The 19,521-nt window shown below is 47.6% G+C and overlaps 1 protein-coding gene across 1 annotated transcript in view; it reads left to right on the top strand.

Annotated features, from left to right (window-relative positions):
- Positions 1-19,241, top strand: part of LOC116820424 (cholesterol 7-desaturase nvd-like) — a 77,160-nt gene extending 57,919 nt beyond the window's left edge. The window contains exons 4-9 of the mRNA XM_075060689.1: positions 2,939-3,127; positions 4,411-4,589; positions 8,349-8,474; positions 8,818-8,937; positions 13,740-13,916; positions 17,299-19,241. Of these exons, the coding sequence (XP_074916790.1) occupies positions 2,939-3,127; positions 4,411-4,589; positions 8,349-8,474; positions 8,818-8,937; positions 13,740-13,916; positions 17,299-17,460 (953 nt within the window). The 3' untranslated portion in view covers positions 17,461-19,241. The remainder of the gene's footprint in view (positions 1-2,938; positions 3,128-4,410; positions 4,590-8,348; positions 8,475-8,817; positions 8,938-13,739; positions 13,917-17,298) is intronic.
- The last annotated feature ends 280 nt before the right edge of the window (positions 19,242-19,521 follow it).

Raw genomic sequence — 19,521 nt, 5'->3', positions numbered from 1 at the left:
AAGTAATTCTGCACTTGGGTACGTTTCTGTTTCCCTGAGGAATGAGAAGGTTAAGTGATTTGCCCAAGATTACATAGCAAACCTGTCTCAGAACTAAGATTGGAACACGACCCTGTGGTTAATCCACAGTGTCTGTGGGGCAAGTCATGCAACTTCCATCTCAATCTGCCTGTTTGCAGAGTGGGCTAACAATGCTCACTCGGCTCTATAAGATGCTCCGCAGATCTACAAATGAATGCTATCTAGGTGCTAAATCTCTAGAAGAAAAGTAATATTCTCATTTTACAGAGGTGGTGACTGAGAGGCTGATTAGGATGGGGGTGTGCCTAGGTGTGACGTGTGTTTTTGCTGGTGGGTGCTTTCCACCATCTGGTTTCACTGTGCGCCACATACGAGTCCTCCCATACAGTTCTGCAAGGCTCAGCACTGGTGTCATCAACCCCTCTGCAATATCTGAGGCATCTCCAAGAGGCTGAGATGACACTATCTTGACTGCCCACAAATACAGGATGATGCCACATAGCATTTCCTTAGCAAATGTTGTCACAGTACCTGAAAAATAAATATGCAGCCGGCTTAGCCTGGAATGATGCTGCCGGGAAGAGGAGAGACTGCGTGAGGAACTGGCTGAGACCTCTTCTCTAGCCACTGTCCATCAAGGGCATGTGCCCTCTGCTCATGACAGGGAGGGAGGAGTATGGGACTCACCAATAATCCTGGAGAAATACCTTCTGCCCATAGCTTGCCAGGAACCTACATCCTTTCCTGTCTGGCAAAGATCGAGCCAAACCAAGGTGTGCTCACGCTACACTACACGCATACAGAGCTGCTTAGTCGTCAGCTTCCTCTGGCTGCAGTTTGGTTCCATCTTGTGGCTAAACAGCATACCCAGAATAATCCCACCTGTGTTCTTCTATGACTGCCGTAGAGAATGGGAAGGAAGCCGCCATTCTGAAATCAGGGGTTTTTCTATTAGGACTCTGAGTGTGCCCACTCCCCCAGCAATGCTGGGACAGTCACTTAGAATGTGGAATGCTTTCCTGCATGCCGGCATCCCTAAACAGATGACAGACTTGCATAACTTTCTTTAAATGATTGCCCCCACTCTCTTTCCACACACACACACCCACACCCACCCACACACCCACACACACACACACACACACACCACCTCCTGCATCGCCATTTAATTCATCTTCCACTCTAAGCCAATGGCCATATTGTGGGGGGAATGTCTCTCCAGCTATTGTTTTCTTTTTTCCTTAAAATAACCTTTCCTTTTCCTAATCAAACTTTATTGCCATGTGGCTCTCCTTCCCCCATCTCATCCCCCATTCCCTTCCACAAAAAGCCCTTCACTTTTACAAACCCAAGACTGGGTACTTGAGATTACATCTTCCTAAATGTGAGATGTATTTGAGTATCTTAAAATTAGACTGGACAAAGTTATTAGAGGAACAAGCCTGCATTTGCTTCTTGCCCCATCTCCCATTCCCATGGAAGACAATTACCACAGTACAGGTCAGCGGCAGCTCAAGGCATCAGCGCTCCAAGCGTGTGCCTGGGGTGGCAAGCCGCAGGGGGACGCCCTGCCGGTCTCTGCGAGGGCAGCAGTCAGGCAGCCTTCGGCGGCTTGCCTGCAGGAGGTCCGCTGGTCCCATGGCTTCGGTGGGAATTTGACGGCGGGTACGCTGAAGCCGCGGGACCGGCGGACCTCCTGCAGGCAAGCTGCCGAATCCACAGGACCAGAGACCTCCCGCAGGCAAGCCACCGAAGGCAGCCTGCCTGCCATGCTTGGGGTGGCAAAAAAGCTAGAGCCGCCCCTGGTATAGGTCCATCCACTCTATAACCTACATGGTCAATTCCAACCCAACTTGATCAAAATCTTGTTTACAATAAATCAAACATCTTCCTTGCGTGCAAATGAGCATGGTAAATGTTTAAAGGCCATGATTAGAGTTAGTTAAAAATTCTGGGAACTTTTTAAAATGAAAATACCTTCTTGATCAATTTTCATTTTCATATAATTAAAGTCCTTTGAAACTGAACAAAACAATTGCATTTCTTTAGGAACTTTCTGTGACTATGTATATATGAGTTTAAACCAGCTTTTAAGTCATGATGGCCTGGAGAATCTGTTTCTCAGAAATTATAGCTACTATATCTTGCTTCTGTGGCTTATGCCAAACTGGGATTTCCCTTGATTTTGGGCCACCTGTACATACCTCACATCAGGCATTAGTTTTTAGACTCTAAATAGTTGTAGAAATGGTTGGCTTCAGCACTCCTAATATTATGCAGGTTCACTGTAAGCTGCAGTATGAAATTGGAGAAAAGTTAATAAAGGATTATACTGAACATCTGCAATGTTGTCCTGGTCTCCTAATGACATCCTGAAAATGACCCTTTTGACGTGGGGACAGAAAGGTGAGTGCTGAGTCTCTGAGTAGCAATGGGCAGATGTGCTCCTGTAGGTCAATAGTACCAAGTATGGAGTCTGTCTTACCATCTGGGATACTTCTTGGTGTCACTTCAGACGTTGACTGATCTAAGACAGTAATACAATTCTCCAAAAATGCCAACCATTGTAGACCCCAGTGGGCTGACAGGACAGCCTTTTCTCAAAGCCCTTATGGACTGTCTTGACAGGAAAACCACTTAGTTCAGCTTCATTGACTGCTTTGTAATTCTCTTGCTTTCCTTCTCTGAGGGAATCCAAAAGAACTGGAACGGGAACTGCTCGGCTAGAAACCTCCTTGCTTATATCACAAGTTGGGTGCCCTGGTGTGCTCCACCTCTTGCATAAACTCCTGCAAACAATGCTTTACAGTTCTGAAAATATGCAAAGAGATACAGCAGGTGGCGTATTGCCCAAACTCTTAGAATGAGATCACTCTGTTACCAGCCTAACCATGTGTTTTTGTCTCTTTCTGTGCAGGGGAACAGGTTGCTGTATTCCGTGCTCTGGATGGACAAGTGTATGTAGTCGATGCCTACTGCCCACACCTGGGTGCCAACCTTGCTGCTGGTGGCCGTGTGGTGGGTAACTGTATTGAGTGCCCTTTCCACGGGTGGCAGTTTCGGGGAGAAGATGGAAAATGCACTACAATCCCATATGCTGAAAAAGGTGATTCTCCGCTTTCTCCTCCCCCTCCCCACAACTCTGCGCTCACAAGCTTGTGGCAGAGGCAATGCCCTGTCTGTTCTGACACAGAACACACTTTCTTAAGGAAATATAACTCTGGAAACATCCACACGGACAGGTCTCAAACTGTAACTCTCAATGCAGAATCATCATCAAACAGGTGTGCGTCTAGTGGGGTCCCTCAGGGATTTACTCCAGTCAACATTTTTATCAGTGACCCAAAAAAACATAAAATCATTGCTGATAAATTTTGCAGATGACAGAAAAATTGGGAGGTGATGAATAATGAAGCAGTCAGGTGTCTGATACAGAGCCATCTGAGTCACTTGGTAAACTGGGTGAAAGCAACCAATCTGTTTCTGGATGTTTTTCTAAAAGCTCTACTCTAGGAAATACCTTGGGGCAGGTCTCTGGCCTGTGTTCTACAGGAAGTCAGGCTAGATGATCACAATGGTCCTCTCTGGCCCTAGAACGTATGACTATGAAGGACATGATATTGTGAGATGCTCATATAGTTTGAGTTGACCTCAAGTGAAAAAATGATTCTGTTTATAATTCAAAAAGAACACGATTTAATTCCTCTAATTGAGGGGGCTCATTGATGGGAATCACTTTATTTATTTAAATAACCTGAATGAATGATATAGTAAATTGAGGCCTTAGCATAGGTTGTCATAACTTCAGATTTAATTTTAATCAGGTTTATTTTTAAAATGAGAAATATAATTAATGTAAATTTTCAAAAACCCAATTAAACATTTTTAAAAGCCCATCAGTGTATATCCACCTTGTCTAGTTTGGGCCCCCAAGGGTACATCTCTACTGCAGCTGAGAGCAGCCCTAGGTGCACAGACTCACGGTAGTGGGGCTTAAGCTACCATGTTAAAAATAGCAGTGTGGGCATTGTGGCATGGGCAGCAGCTTGGGCTAGCTACCCAGGTCCACACCCCCCTGATCGCCTGACTAGCCCCTGCCACAATGTCCACGCTGGAAGTCTGTCTGCCCAGGCTTATGCCCAGCTGTAGTGTAGATGTATCTTCAGGCTGACGTGGGAGAACATGAACCACAAAACCATCCTTCTGCATTGTCCTGTAAGAGCTTTCAGATCCTGTACAACCAGTACAAGAGATGCTGTGCAGCACTAATGTCCTCTGCTAGGACTCTGCCTCTCTGTGCTGTTTGCTGTAGCTCAGGGCTGAGTGACATGACACAGTATAAGACTTGGCACCATCTGCTCTGCACTAACCTCTTTCTCCCCTGCGCAGTGCCAGACTTTGCAAAGATTAAAACATGGCCCTCGTGTGAAATAAACGGAATGATACTTGTCTGGTACCACTGTGATGGTATTGATCCAGTGTGGGCTGTCCCAGAGCAGGAAGAGATCACCTCCAAGGAGTGGGTGTATCGTGGCCACACAGAACATTTTGTCAATGCACACATTCAGGTAGGAGACTTCTACTACATCTGGTCAGACTCTGGGTAATGCCTGTGGGGTTTTGTGCTCTGGAAATTGTACCTACTGTGATAAATAAAGGGGGGTAGCTCCCTTTGATGGACACTCAGCCAGCCAGTTAGTTGTAAAATTCCTTTTGGTACCTGTTCTCTGCTTGCTTACCTGTAAAGGGTTAAAAAGTCCCCCAGGTAAAGAAAAAAAGTGTGCACCTGGCCAAAAGAGCCAATGGGAAGGCTAGAACTTTATGAAATTGGGGGAAAAAAACCTTTCCCTTTGCCTGTTGTTCTTTCTGGGCTGCAGGGACGTGGAGCAGGAATGTGTGTAAGGTTTGAACCAGGTATGAAAAATTATCTTCTATACCTAGAAAGAATCATTTGGATAGAGAACGTTGAGATAAGCGCAGTTTTTGACTTGTGAATCTCCTCTGTGCTAACCCCAGCTGCTTTTGATTGCTTGTAACCTTTAAGCTGAATCCCCAAAAAGGCTATTTTGGGTGCTTAAATTTTGGAATTGCTCTGTTAAAATCTAGCAAAAGCCTAAGTTCCAGATGTATTTTCTTTCTTTTTGTTTTTAATAAAATTTACCTTTTTTAAGAACAGGATTTGAATTGTTGTGTCCTAAGAGGTTTGTGCCTATGCTGTTTCATTAGCTGGTGGCAACAGCTAATTTTCTTTGTTTTCTTCTCAGCAATTCCCCGAAGGGGAGGTGAAAAGGCTTGAGGGTACCCCATAGGGAGGAATTCCCAAGTGCTCCTTCCAGGGTCCAGGGGTTTTTTGCATTTGGGTGGTGGCAGCATTTACTAAGCCAAGGTCAGAGAAAAGGTGTAACCTTGGGAGTTTAATACAAGCCTGGAGTGGCAAATATTAATTTGTAGAGTCTTTGCAGGCCCCCACCTTCTGCACTCAAAGTGCCAGAGTGGGGATTCGGTCTTGACACCTATCTAAAGCAGATGAGGACTCCAGCTCTGCCAGTCACTAGCACGAGCACTGTAGTTTACAGCTTTGAAACTTTCCTTCTTAATTTTTGACTCTTACATGGTTAAGAAAAGGAGAAGCTGGTAGAACACTTAGCAGATGGCCTTAGCTGTGTATCAACTGTTTTCTCCTGGAGCCCAGTGCAGGCAAAACTCCCATTGACTTCAGTAGGAGCTCTGCCTGTGATGCGTGAGCCAGCCACTTGGTTATAACAGCTAGTGCAGCCACGTGGATGTGGCTGAAGTTGTTAAAATAAACTCAAGGGAGTTAGGCACCCACAGGGCTGGTGCAAGAAAGTTTCGTGCCCTAGGCGAAACTTCCACCTGTGCCCCCCCAATCTCTGTGGCAACTCCTTGCCCCCCCTCCATCCTGAGGCACTCCTCCCACAGTAGCTCCCCCCCCGCCCTGAGGCACGCCACCCATGGCAGTTCCCCCCCGGGGAGCCATGCGGCTGCTCCCCACCCCAGCTTACCTCTGCTCCGCATCCTCCCCGAGCACATCACCCTGCTCTAATTCTTCTCCCCTCCCAGGCGTGCAGAGCCAAACAGCTGATTGGCACCGCAAGCCTGGGAGGCGGGAGAAGTGGAGCAGCCGCTGCGCTGGGAGAGGGAGTCTGAGCCCCACGTGTCAGTGCGCTGCGGGCAGCCCAGCCCAGGAATGCTGTAAAAAAAAAATTGGGAGCACCGCTTTTTGGTGCCCCCAAATCTTGGTGCCCTAGGCAACCTCCTAGTTTGCCTTAATGGTAGCACTGTCCCTGAGCACCCAAATGAATACCAAGAGGATGTGTGCCCAACTCCTTAAGGCTCCTCTGAAAATCTCAGCCCAGATCAAGACTTGACCATTTCCCTTCTTCTATTAAATGGCACTTGGAAATAAACACAAGCCCTTGGTGTGACAGTTGCCTATCTCAGATAGCCCAATTCACGTGGCCATAAAACATTTATACAACCTGTCTCTAAGCTGTATCCCTTGGAAATACGCTGCCTGCCTTGTTTCTAAACTGGAACTGTCAGTAACTCTTTTCAGATGACTGGTGTCAGACTGACTCTTGTGGCATGTGCCCAGGACAAGTCAATGGAAAACACAGCCTTTATCGTGGAGACTCCATTTTGCTGTTCTGTAGTTAAACTCTATTGGCCTCTGCACTTAAAGCAGGAATTCAAGTGCTTCGTTATGTACAAAGAATGCAGCATAAGCTCCCCAAACGTAGGGCATGTGCTCTCTGAATATGGAAAGGACAATCTGAGAATTGACAAGTGAATCTGTTAATTTAGTTTGACTTAAAACTGAGTTGATTATAAAAGAATCCTCTATGAAATGTACACCTACTCGCAAGAGGTTTCTCTTCTGAATGATTCTGAGTCCTGAATAAAACAGATGCTTCAAACTTCCCCTGGTTAAAACTCTCTGAAATCTTGTGCATACAAATAAATTTGAAGAGACTTTAATGGTTGATGGTAACTCTTTTGCTATTAATCTTCATAACAAAGTTTTTTCTTCAGCCTGACGTGACAAATGTTCTGCTACCCAGAATTCCGCACCGAACTGTCTCTCTCAAAATGGCTGCCACTTCCCATTGCTCTCCATGGAAATGAGGACACAGGCCGCTCTTGGCAAAAATCATGATTAGCAAGGTTCTTACTGGAAACAATGGGAGGTGGTGGCCACTTTGAAAGAGGGCATCTTCACTGAGAGTTGTCAGGCCTCTGTCTGACAGAGAACAATGAGAGATGGCAGCCTTTTTCAATAAGGGGAATTCTTTGAGTTTCTCTGAAGACTTTTTATGTACCGACCTCTGCTGACACTTTTATTTATGAAAATTAAGGGTCAAAATTACTGTTAATCCAAAGCATTTCTTCCCCAAACCTATCTGGTGTCTACTCAACAGAGAAGTGGAAACTGGGGAGTGTGTGCTTGAAAATATGAGGCATAATGTGAACTTTGGGGCAGGGTGTGCATGGGACTGTAGGGGGCAAGAGGGAGGGAGAATTTGGGAGCGGAACACTGGGGTGTACACCCCTGTTGGCTTTGCACTGCTCTGCAAGTGCAAATTAATTCTACACTCTGCTTACTTGGCTTATCTATTCAGGCTGCTGTGTGCGGCTCCAGAGTGGGTTAACGCAGCTGGGAAATATTAGTTGTTACAAGTTTTTCCTAAAGAAACATGCAGTGGGCAGGGGTGGCCTCAAACTGATTGTTAACAATTGTTAAATCTGCTCTGGGAGCACACTTGCTAAACGGCTTTGCTCACAATAATATGGTCACGGTGTGGTGCTGGGATAGGGCGGAGTGGGTGCCCTTACTGCATTTCCAGACCTTAACATGTTTGGGTTTCTTTCAGCTTTACTTCAGTTCTGCTTTTATCAGGTTCATGATGCTCGGTCTCAGGATAACTGCAATATCCCAGTAAAAATTTACCCTAAATTACTAATATACAAGAAACCTTAATTCCATCTCCATGTTGTCTATCTGGTTGTGTTGTGGTTATGGCTACCAAATAGCTAAATGCAGTACACCCTGCTAGTCTGTGCTACGACACCCCATCATGTACCCACATGTTTGTCCCATCCATCCATTATGTCTTGTCTTTTAGATATTAAACTCTCTGGGGTAGGACCCACTGCCATGTCTGTACAGTGCCTGGGGCCGTGGGGCTCAACCTTGCAGTGTCACTGTAAAGATATAGTGCGTGTATCTGAATGTACAGCTAACTTGGAACAAATTAACTTGTATTGATGGTGTCTGTCTGGTAACAGTTAATGTTCCCCACATGCAGGAAATCCCTGAAAATGCTGCAGATTTTGCTCATCTAACTTTTCTGCATCAACCAGTTTTTATGAGTGGAGTTGACCTGAGATACACACACTCCAAGCTGTGGGAGTCTGTGAAGCACTGCTGGAAGGTAAAAGGATCAACAGAACACATTTATTCCATCTGAGTCACTGCATTGACTTGCAAGTCCAGTTCAAGCTTTCCTTTGCTTCAGAGTTTTCCATAATGTTTGCCTGGCTCTCCTCTCACACACCTTTAGCACCCTTCTCCTGTCTTGCACTCACTTGGCCTCAACCCTCCAGCCATGCTTTCTTGTATGACACCTCCTTAGAAATATGACCAGCCTCTTCCCTTTCCAGTTCACTTCAGATATTCTACAACATGCTCAAACTACAATGGACTTATCCCATATGTCTTGTTTTGTACTTTTCCCCATGGCTCTAGACTGAGTACTTCTTCTCAATCTCTTTTAGGGTGAATGGCAGCCAGAGCCAGAACCCAACAAGCATTGTTCCCAGTTAGTGGTTAAACACAGTCTAACAGTGTTTGGAAAGCACTTCTCCTTGATGGATTTAGCAGTTAGAGCCAGACAGGTAGGTAACACACATCACAAAACAGTACTCACAAGTACCGGGAACAAAGGAAGTTCTAGTGATTAATGGGCACAATGAAGTGTAGTCTGGGCTTTCTCACAAACTTGCTTAGGTTTCAGCTAAATAATTTGACTTCCCTGTGCCACAGTTACAAGTCTGCGAAAAGAGAGATAAGCTGGGCACAAGCAAACATTATGCATTTTCATACGTATGTCCAGGGCCAGAACACGACCCAGGGGAGCTGATGCATGTAGTGAATTCTGTGCTGAGGACTGAAGATGCAAAACATTAGCAACACCAGGAAGAGAAACAACCTAGAGTGACTGGGTTTGTTTCTGTCTAAACCTAAGGAAGAAATTGATGCTTTGCATGGAACAGTCAGGAAGCTCTACAGGACTAAAGAGAAGCTAATGTGCTGTGATAGACCCAGGCCAGTTGGGAACAGCAGAGTAGAAGGGAGAGATACTGGCCACTGGAGAAGCAGTTTTCTGTTCCCTGACTGACCAGAGCAGGGGCTGCTCCAGGGTAATGAGAACACCTGACTCCAATTAACCTGCTAAGAGTCAGGTGAGGCTGTTAAGCACCTGACTCTAATTAAGGCACTGTGATGCTATAAAAGGGCTCACTCCAATCAGGCCAGAGGAAGCCAGGGAGCCAGAGGAGAGGAAGTGTGTGCGAGGAACTGGGCGCAGGAGGCGTGGAAGAAGCTGAGAGTGAGTAGGCATACTGCTGGAGGACTGAGAAGTATAAGCATTATCAGACACCAGGAGTAAGGTCAGGTGGTGAGGGCAAAGAAGGTGTTGGGAGGAGGCCATGAGGAAGTAACCCAGGGAGTTGTAGGTGTTGTGCAGCTGTTCCAGAAGGCTCTCAAGACCCTGGGCTGGAACCTGGAGTAGAGGGGGGGGCTGGGTTCTCCCAAAACCTCCCAACTCCTGATCAAACACAGGAGGAATTGACCTGGACTGTAGCTTCTACAAGAGGGGAAGGTCTCTGGGCTGTTTCCCGACCCACAGGGTGAATCTGTGAGGTGAGCAAATCTGCCAATAAGCGCAGGACCTACCAAGGTAGAGAAGGACCTTTGTCACAGTGCAAGTATTTAAAAGGGGTAAATGAGATGACCCGAGTAACTATAGGCCAGGCAGGCTGACCTAGATCCTTGGCAAAATAATAGAATGACTAATATGGGACTTGATTAATAAAGTTTTAACGGATGGGAATAAATACCAGTCAACATGAGTTGATGGAAAATAGATTCTGTCTAACTTGTTTGTCATGAAGCTGATGGATTTCCACTCCATACGGCTAAATTTCTAACTTGTTTGTTTTTAATGAGCTTGCAAGTTCGGTTGATAAGTGATGCTTTAATAGACATCTGTAAAGCCTTTGACTTGGTACTATGTGACATTTTGATTAAGAAATTGCAATGATACAAAGCAGCATGGCACAAATGAATAAAAAACTGGGTCTCGGATGTAATTAGAAATGGTGAATCCTCATCGAATGGGCGTGATTCTAGTGTGGCCCCACAGGAATTGGTTCTTGGCCATACTCTCTTTAACATTTTTATCAATGACCTGGAAGAAATCATATAATTACTGATAAAGTTTGCACATGAGACAAACATTGGAGTGGTAATTAATAAAGAGGACAGATGTCTGATACAGAGCAATCCAAATTGCTTGGCAAGTTGGGCACAAGCAAAAAATATGCACTTTAATACCACCAAATGTCAAATCCCACATCTAGGACCAAACGTCTGCCTTACTTACAAGATGGGGGACTCTATCCTGGGAAGCAGCGACCTTAGAAAAGATGTGGGAGTGGGGAGATGGATAATTAGCTGCACATGAGCTCCCAGCGTGACACTGGGCTAATCTGATGCTTGGATATATAAACAGGGAAATCTCAAGGAGGAGCAGAGAGGTATTTGGCACTGGTGCAATTGCTGCTGGAATCCTGTGTCCAGTTCTGGTGCCCACAGTTCAAGGACTTCAATAAACTGGAGAGGGGTCAGAAACGAGCCATGGGAATGATTAGAAAATATGCATATAGTAAGAACGGTTGGGAGCTCTAGGGGCCGGGCCTGGAGGGGAGGGGGCAGAACAATGTGGATAACTGAGGTGGGGGCTGGGGTGGAAATAATTAGAATTTGAGGTCTGAGGAGAAGCGGGAAACCCTGCACCATCCACACCATCAGGGAGCCAACAAGAGTGGGGCCAAAATCACCTTCCTCAATACAGTTGGAAGAGTGGGCAACACTAACTATTGTCTATGCACACACTGGGGTGGGGGAGTGTAGGCCAAAAATCAAGGCCAACCAAACAACTCAATGTAAACATTTTTTCTTAACCCCGTCCCCTCAAAAAAATCTCATGATTCTTGGGGGTGTGACCCATGATTTGGGACTAGTTGGGGTTGGCCATACTGCTTCCAATCTTACGTGCTATTCCAGCTACACTGCACAGGCTTCACTAATTGAAGCGCTCTATAGCTTATGTTTTATCTTGGTAGAGTCACTATTTAGAAGCTCCTGTTCCATTGCAAACAGGCTCTATGCACCCTCAGAGTTTGGGTGCAGCCTTTCCTTAGTGGAGGCAGAGCCCGCTGCTGATTAAAATGCTTGGCTTATATTCTTACTCCTCTTCTGAGGCCTTGCTGCAGGGACTCTTCCTGTTAGGCAGCAGAGGGATGCGCAGTGTGTGGGGAATGGCTCGTACAGTTGTCTCCAGCCAAGGAAGGGTGAGGAGGGCCTTGCGGTAGGGACTTGCTGACAGCCCTGACTAGACTGAGAAAAAAAAGCTCTTTAGCAAAGGTTAACACAAGTGGCTGTACACCCCACTTGGCAGCTCCTGCAGAAAAGGGGAGCAAAATGGGTGTCTCACTCCTGCCAAATGCTGTTCATGTCTTAGAAAGACAATCTGGGGCAGGGGGAGGGAGGTAATATCGTCTATTGGACCAGCTTCTGTTGGTGAGCAAAAGAAGCTTTTGAGCTTACACAGAGCTCTGCCTCAGGTCTGGGAAATGGTCCTACACAGGGATACAGGTTTTCTCCCAGAGTGTCATGGTTAGCAACACCTGGATGGCCAACCCAGCCTCCGGGTTTTTATATCTTTTTTTATCCATTTATCTTTAGGACTTTGTTACAAAGCAGGACAACTCAACCCATACAGACCCCTTATGTTCATCTACTTCCTTGTTCCATGCAAGAGGTGTTTGCTCCTGGCTAGGGGCACTTGTGTCTCAAGGGTTGGTCCTGGGGCCAGTTTTGGTCAATAGCTTCATTAATGATCTGGAAGATGGTGTGGACTGCACTCTCAGCAAGTTTGCCGATAACACTAAACTGGGAGGAGTGGCAGATATGCTGGAGGGTAGGGAGAGGATACAGAGGGACCTAGACAAATTAGAGGATTGGGCCAAAAGAAATCTGATGAGGTTCAACAAGGACAAGTGCAGAGTCCTGCACTTAGGAAGGAAGAATCCCATTCACTGCCACACACTAGGGACCAAATGGCTGGGCAGCAGTTCTGCAGAAAAGGACCTAGGGGTTACAGTGGACGAGAAGCTGGATATGAGTCGACAGTGTGCCTTGTTGCCAAAGAAGGCTAATGGCATTTTGGGCTGTATGTAGGGGCATTGCCAGCAGATCGAGGGATGTGAACATTCCCTCTATTCGACATTGGTGAGGCCTCATCTGGATACTGTGTCCAGTTCTGGGCCCCACACTACAAGAAGGATGTGGAAAAATTGGAAAGAGTCCAGCGGAGAGCAACAAAATGATTAGGGGACGGAGCACATGACTTTTGAGGATGCGAGAAACTGGGATTGTTTAGTCTGCAGAAGAGAAGAATGAGGGGGAATTTGATAGCTGCTTTCAACTACCTGAAAGGGGGTTCCAATGAGGATGGATCTAGACTGTTCTCAGTGGTACCTGATGAGAGAACAAGGAGTAATGGTCTCAAGTTGCAGTGGAGGACGTTTAGGTTGGATATCAGAAAAAACTTTTTCAGTAGCAGGGTGGTGAAGCACTGGAATGGGTTACCTGGGGAGGTGGTGGAATCTCCTTCCTTAGAGGTTTTTTAAGGTCAGGCTTGACAAAGCCCTGGCTGGGATGATTTAGTTGGAGGATTGGTCCTGCAGGGGGTTGGGCTAGATGACCTCCTGAGGTCCCTTCCATCCCTGATATTCTATGAGGCTCGTGACTATTAGAAAGAAAATGTGTATGTGAATAGGAACACACAATGGATGTCCTGGGGGAGAGACATGAACAGGTGAGATCAGCCACCAATGATAGCTCCCTGGCACTCTCCTCCAGCTCGGGCTGCACTAACTGGAGCAATTTGCTGTGGTTCCGCAAGGGTCCAGGACACACTGCCTCTGCCCTTTCAGCCCAGACAGCCCTCGACTTCCTGGGGCGAGCTGGGCGTTAGCTAGGCCCACTCCTACACCTGGTGGAGACTCTTACCTGACTGGGGGCATCCCCAGCGGGGACTTTGGGCTGGCACTGCCTGAGCAGCACAAAGAGACCCACCCAGGGCAGCGAATCTGCTCCTAAATCCAGGCTGTGACCCCTGGACCTGATAGAAATATGTTCAGGCAGTGAGGATTCTCCTCCTCCCCACTAGGGTCACCAGACAGCGAATGTGAAAAATCGGGACATGGGCGGGGGGGTACTAGGAACCTATATAAGAAAAAGACCCAAAAATCAGGACTATCCCTATAAAATTGGGACATCTGGTCACCCTACTCCCCGCCCCAGCCTTCCTGAGTGAAGAGAATGAGCTGACGTCCTTCTCTGTCTGAAGGTGGGGCCAGGGCTGGTCTACCTGATCTTTGAACATGCTTTCCTGGGCCGTGGGATCATTCTTCAAAGCGTGACGCCTGTGGAGCCTCTCCTGCAGCACGTTGTCCACAAGATCTATTATCAGCGCAGCATGCCGGTGGTGATCCCCAAGTTCATTCTGAAAGTGGAATGCGTTCAGGTAAACCACAGGGTACGGCTGCACAGTGAGCTGGCCTGTGACGCCCATCAAGAGGCAGCTTACCCTCAGTGATTCTGGAGTGTAGCATGGCAGCAGGGGTTGGGGAGGGGGGGCGCATCTGAGTCTGCGCCTGTCCAGGACACTGGTACCTACTCAGAGCAGCTAGTCCCTCCCACAGCGCCGCCAAGGCTACACGGCTGAGTGAGCTAGTGCACAGCTGTCTCTCATGATGGGAATTATCCCCCACCCCACCACGATGTGCAGATGTACCCAAAGAATTGCTTCTAAAGGGAGTGCTGTCAGAACTGCCAAGCCACTTGCTGTCTTGGCACCAGCTGCTTTCTGTGGCACTCGACGCTGCAGAGTCTGGGCTTGGATTACAAGTGGCGCTAGTTCCCCTGTGCCTCCAACCTTTGGTAATACTGCAAATGTACAGGGCAGACACGTAGCCAGGTCAGGAGGCTGAATGCTAAAGGCACAGGAGCTGGCGGGCAGCAAAGCTGCCTCTTGGTTCATTTCTTGGGTGTGTCTGGCTTTGGCTTCCACAGATGTGGCAGGAGTGAAGTCCAGAGGCAAGAATGGCTTGCCCTGCCCCCTCGGTGCTCTGAAAGCCCGTGGGCTTTAGGTGCCAACCCCTACCCTGGGCCAGATAAAAAGCTGTTCTGACTATGGCTGGCCTCCAAAGGCCTCAGGGAAGCTGTTGCTGAAGGCGAGGGGCACTAGGTATCTGGCACCCAACACTGCCAGTGGGAGTGAGGAGCAGACTGGGGCAGATCCCAGGCATTGCACACTGCCCTAGCCTGCCTTGTTCACAAGCAAGGCAGCACTGTGCTGCACTCGCTGAAATTTCCACCAGCTTTCGCAGTTAGTCCCAGGACAGAATTTGGCAGTAGCTGATCAGAGGCAAGGGCCGGGATGACCACAGAAGTCCTGCATCCTGTATCAAGGACCCCACGGGGGTGTGGCTAGATGAAGACTAGCAGTTTCTGGGCTTTGTTGCTGTCAGGAATCTTTGATGAGAGGAGACCCTCCCCCACCTCAGATCACATTTTCTGAGCAAGGGGAAGCTTGAGGGCATAATTTGGGCTCCACCAGCTCCTTCCAGGGCTTCACAGCCCTTGGTGCTGGGTGCTGGTGTTTTGATGCCTGTCTCTTGCATTGCCCTGGTCCTCACCCGCCAGAGCAGTGACAGAGGGCATTGTTCATTGCTACGATCTGGGACCTCTCTGACCAGGGACTAGCACCCTGCCAGGGCCTGCAGCCCTTTCAACAGCAGCTCCAGGTTCACAACATCTGAGGCAGCTGAGGGAGCCAGCGGCAGAAGCAAGGTGCTCTCCGGTGGAGAGTGCGTGATGGAAGGCAAAGGCCTGATTTTGTTTTGGTAGTCTCTAAAAACCCCATCTGAGCTCAGAGTCCCTTCCTGAGACCGCCACACCTCTCTGTCAGCACACACTGCCCCAAGAAAGCCTCTCGGTGCTACTCAGCTATTCGGGACTGGCGACTCCCCGTCTGGCAGAGGCTTGCCAGTCCCTGCCAACCATGGGCCTTGGCATTCCCTCAATGACTTATTTCCCGCAAAGCCTGGATCCAGTTTACAGCTGGTTGTGCACACTGGATAAAAGCTGGAAACTGTTTGATCTCACTTGGCATGGTAGCCAGGGCCAGCTCCAGGGGTTTTGCCACCCAAAGCAGCGCAAAAAAACAACAACTGAGATCGCGATCTGCAGCAATTCAGCGAGAGGTCCTTCGCTCCGAGCAGGAGTGAGGGACCCTCCACCGAATACCTGGACCTGCCACCCCTTTCTGGAGTGGCCGCCCCAAGCACCTGCTTGCTAAGCTGGTGCCTGGAGCGAGCCCTGATGGTAGCTCTGCAAAGGAAGGAGGAAGGGGGGCGTTTTCTAGGCTGGAGCCTGTGTCAAGGGTCCAATATAAGCATGCTACAAGTGCAAATGTCAGACCTTGCATGTGTTCCTAAGGTGTATGAGCAACACTAGTCTCTCCAGTGGCTGCACTGCAAATTGAGCTCCATTAATCTTGTCTGGGGGGAATTTAAGTTGTTAGTCTTACCCTATAAAGCCCTTAATAGTCAGGAGCCTAGCCATGAGCGTGCCTCTCACAGCGAGCTCTTGCTACCCGCCTGACACGCTCAAACCCTTGAATTGGATCATCCTCTATCTTAAAGGGAAGGCCCGGCTTCTAGGGTATTTTCTACCATGATGGAAGCTGCTCTTAAAAAAGGCCTCCCATGTTGCGCTGCCAGAGGCCTTGTACCCTTCTGCGAGTCCTGTGGATGGATACATATTGCGTGTTACAGAGTTATTAAAAGGCCCCATACATGGCAAGAGTAGCCCCACACCAGCTTGGTGCTCTCGTTCAGCACCTGAAGCCTATGATGTCTGTACTACCCACCGGATCGGCAGGTAGTGTTCGATGTATCAGAGATCGATTTATCGCGTCTTGTCTGGACGCGATAAATAGATCCGCTATCGACGCTCGTACTCCACCTTGGCAGGAGGAGTAAGCGGAGTCGACGAGGAAGTCACGGCAGTCGACTCAATGCCGTAAGGACGGCCAGGTAGATTGAACTAAGATACTTTGACTTCACACGAACAGCGTAGCTGAAGTTGAGTATCTTAATTCGACCTCCCCGCACCACCCTACTAGTGTAGCCCAAGCCTATGAGATGTGCTAAAATTAAACTCTTCTCCTAAACCTTGAGTGGTGCTAAGAGTCGATGCCTCCAGGATGACAGAAATGTTGAGAGATCCCAGGTGAACCAAAAAAAGGATTTTGATAAAGAAAATTGGGCAGAAAAGAGCACTATGAATCCCTAAAGATCCCCCAAGCTTGTCTGGTGAGGATGCAGGGATGCTTCACACAACACACAGTCAACCTGCGGAACTCCTTGCCAGAGGATGTTGTAAAGACCAAGACCATAACAGGGTTCAAAAAAGAACTAGATAAATTCATGGAGGATAGGTCCATCAGTGGCTATTAGCCAGGATGGGGAGGGATGGTGTCCCTAGCCCCTGTTTGCCAGAAGCTGGGAATGAGCCACAGGGAATAGATCACTTGATGATTCCCTGTTCTGTTCATTCCCTCTGGGACACCTGGCATTGGCCAGTGTCAGAAGACAGGATTCTGGGCTAGATGAACCTTTGGTCTGACCCAGTCTGGCTGTTCTTATGTTCTCTGTGGCTAATAAACACTCAAAACACAATGCCAGCAAAAGCTGAATACTTGAGCTTGCTTCAGAGCCAGTGGGATCGCTAGAAACACCAATGTGTGGTACTAGGAGCATCACCAGTGGATTGATAGCATGAATGAGCCTCTAGTTCAAAGTTCCATATATTTAAAATGATTCTGTTTCTTCTCCCCGCAGTTTGAACGTGATATCATGATCTGGAACAACAAGCAATATCTGTCTAAACCACTGCTGGTAAAGGAAGATTCCGCGATCCCAAGGCACAGGCGCTGGTTTGCTCAATTCTATAGTGAGAACAGCACTAGATTCACTTTCCAAAAGGGTGTACTGGACTGGTGATGTCCAAGTGCTCAAAAGATGTCAAATGGCTACATCCCTTTCTCGCCCATGAGAACGGCAGTCAAACGCATAGCAAGTTAATAAAGCTGCATTTCTGGATTTTCAGTGGCACAGTTGGACTATTCTGCAGTACAAGTAAAACTCTCTAGTTCAATACTTCGAGCCGGCCAAGCATAATGTCTTCCATGTAAGGCCGGGCAAATCTGTTAAGTGTTGTGTAGACTTTGCTGTCATAACTGAGCTGTAGCACTGGGTGCCCCCATCTCCAATGGGAAAACGAGACTGCTAAAATCCCCTCAGGAAATAGTCTGTGCTTTGCAGCTTTTGTTACTCAGGGACAATTGTATGAAACCCCAATCCTTAGGTGCTGCAGGGCTCACGTGCGCCTATTCTCTAAAGCTGTCATTTGACATCTGTTCCTCCTCCCCACAGCAAGTCATGGCAAACCAGGATTGTTACCATGGATGAGGAATAGACAGGGTCACTCTAAGGAGCAGATGGTCTGTTCTTTTGCTGATGTACTTAGAAACTAGCAAGGGATCCACAGCAATGGTCAGGGCTGGCTATAGATGGTCCCTGATGGATTTCTACAGGAGTTTTACCAAGGAGTTTGTCAGCCCCTGAACAGATCTTAATGGACATATAGCATCTAGTGAAGATGGGAAGTAATTTTCCTGATTGTCTTACACTGTAAGAACGTAAAAACCAAACGTTTTGTGCCAAGATTAGTTCCTCCTGGAGTAATGTGTATGTGGACAGTAACAACTGACCGAACACCAGCAGGGACTTGTTTAGAAAGCTAGGTACTCATCTGGGGCAAGTGCAGAGCGTGCAGACACACTGGACAATCAGCCTTTAGTATGTGTACGAAAACTGAGCTTTGCTGGTTTGGCTAAAAACTGCTCTAATTTCCATTGTGCTTTGTTCCTTAGTAGTATACATAGATGGGCCAACTTCTGCCTTGACTTACAACCTCTAGACTCCTGTTTGTTGCAGGTAAGTCAGGGCAGAAGTTGGTGATCAGACTGTAATGTAGTTACTCTGTGCTCATCGCCATCAAAAACCAACTTGGGGCGCACAGACCTGTTAGGAGCCTTCCAAGCTAGGCTGCACCATGCTGGAGCTGACTGACATTGTCTGCTATACAGATCGCTTGTGTAAACCTGTCCTCCTGTAGCTTGTGAATTCTGCACTTTACTGAGCCTTTTGTTTTTGCACTGAACCATAAAACAATGTTAACCAGCAAGCCAGAGGCCTTTCCTTCCTGGGACTTTCTCTAGCCCCACACTCGTTACTGGGTGAACTGTTTAAACTAGTCCCTTAACGTCATAGTCTTGAGGGGGTTGTGTAGTCGGTTGGGGGGAGTGGCTCCTCCCCCTCCGGGTCTGTGGATGGCCAATCCGCACTTACTTCATTGTCTGCGATGGGGGCTACAGCCATAGAATCATGATGGCATGGGGTCACTCATCACCTAAATGCTGAAGCAGGCCTGGACTACGTGGCATAGCAACGTCAGGTGGGCTAGTCAACCCCTTGGCAAATGTCTGGCTCTCTGGTGTGACTGATCTTGTACTAATAGGGATGAGTGCCACAAAGGAGTTACAGGAGTTAAATAAGTCTTGGAAGAATCACTTCTGGGTGGAACCAGGAACAGGCTAATTGTAGGGGGCTGAGCTCTTCTCTGGCTCACATATCACCCAGAGAAGTGTTCACAAGTGGCACCAGTTTCAGCTCATCCATAAAAATTCTTTCTACAACGTGAACTGGGCTTTTGTTTTGATCCTTGCCTTTACTATTTTTATATTACAAAAGTTTCATAAAAACGTGTAGAATAAAAATATACAAAGTGTTACCTGACTCGTCATTCTCCATAGGTCCTGGGAAGAACCCTCAGTGCTTTCTAAACTAGCAGCACTCAGCTGAGCTTTACCTATGGCTTCCTTGGGGTGGATGAAGCCTGGAAAAGAGACGACTAAGGGGGGGATATGATAGAGGTCTATAAAATCATGACTGGTGTGGAGAAAGTAAATAAGGAAGCGTTATTTACTCCTCATAACGAAA

Source organism: Chelonoidis abingdonii, chromosome 24, assembly GCF_003597395.2.
Source record: "Chelonoidis abingdonii isolate Lonesome George chromosome 24, CheloAbing_2.0, whole genome shotgun sequence".
In the NCBI taxonomy this organism is placed as follows: domain Eukaryota; kingdom Metazoa; phylum Chordata; order Testudines; family Testudinidae; genus Chelonoidis; species Chelonoidis abingdonii.
The sequence above is the reverse complement of the archived record's forward strand: the minus strand, read 5'-3'. Positions and strand labels throughout refer to the sequence as shown.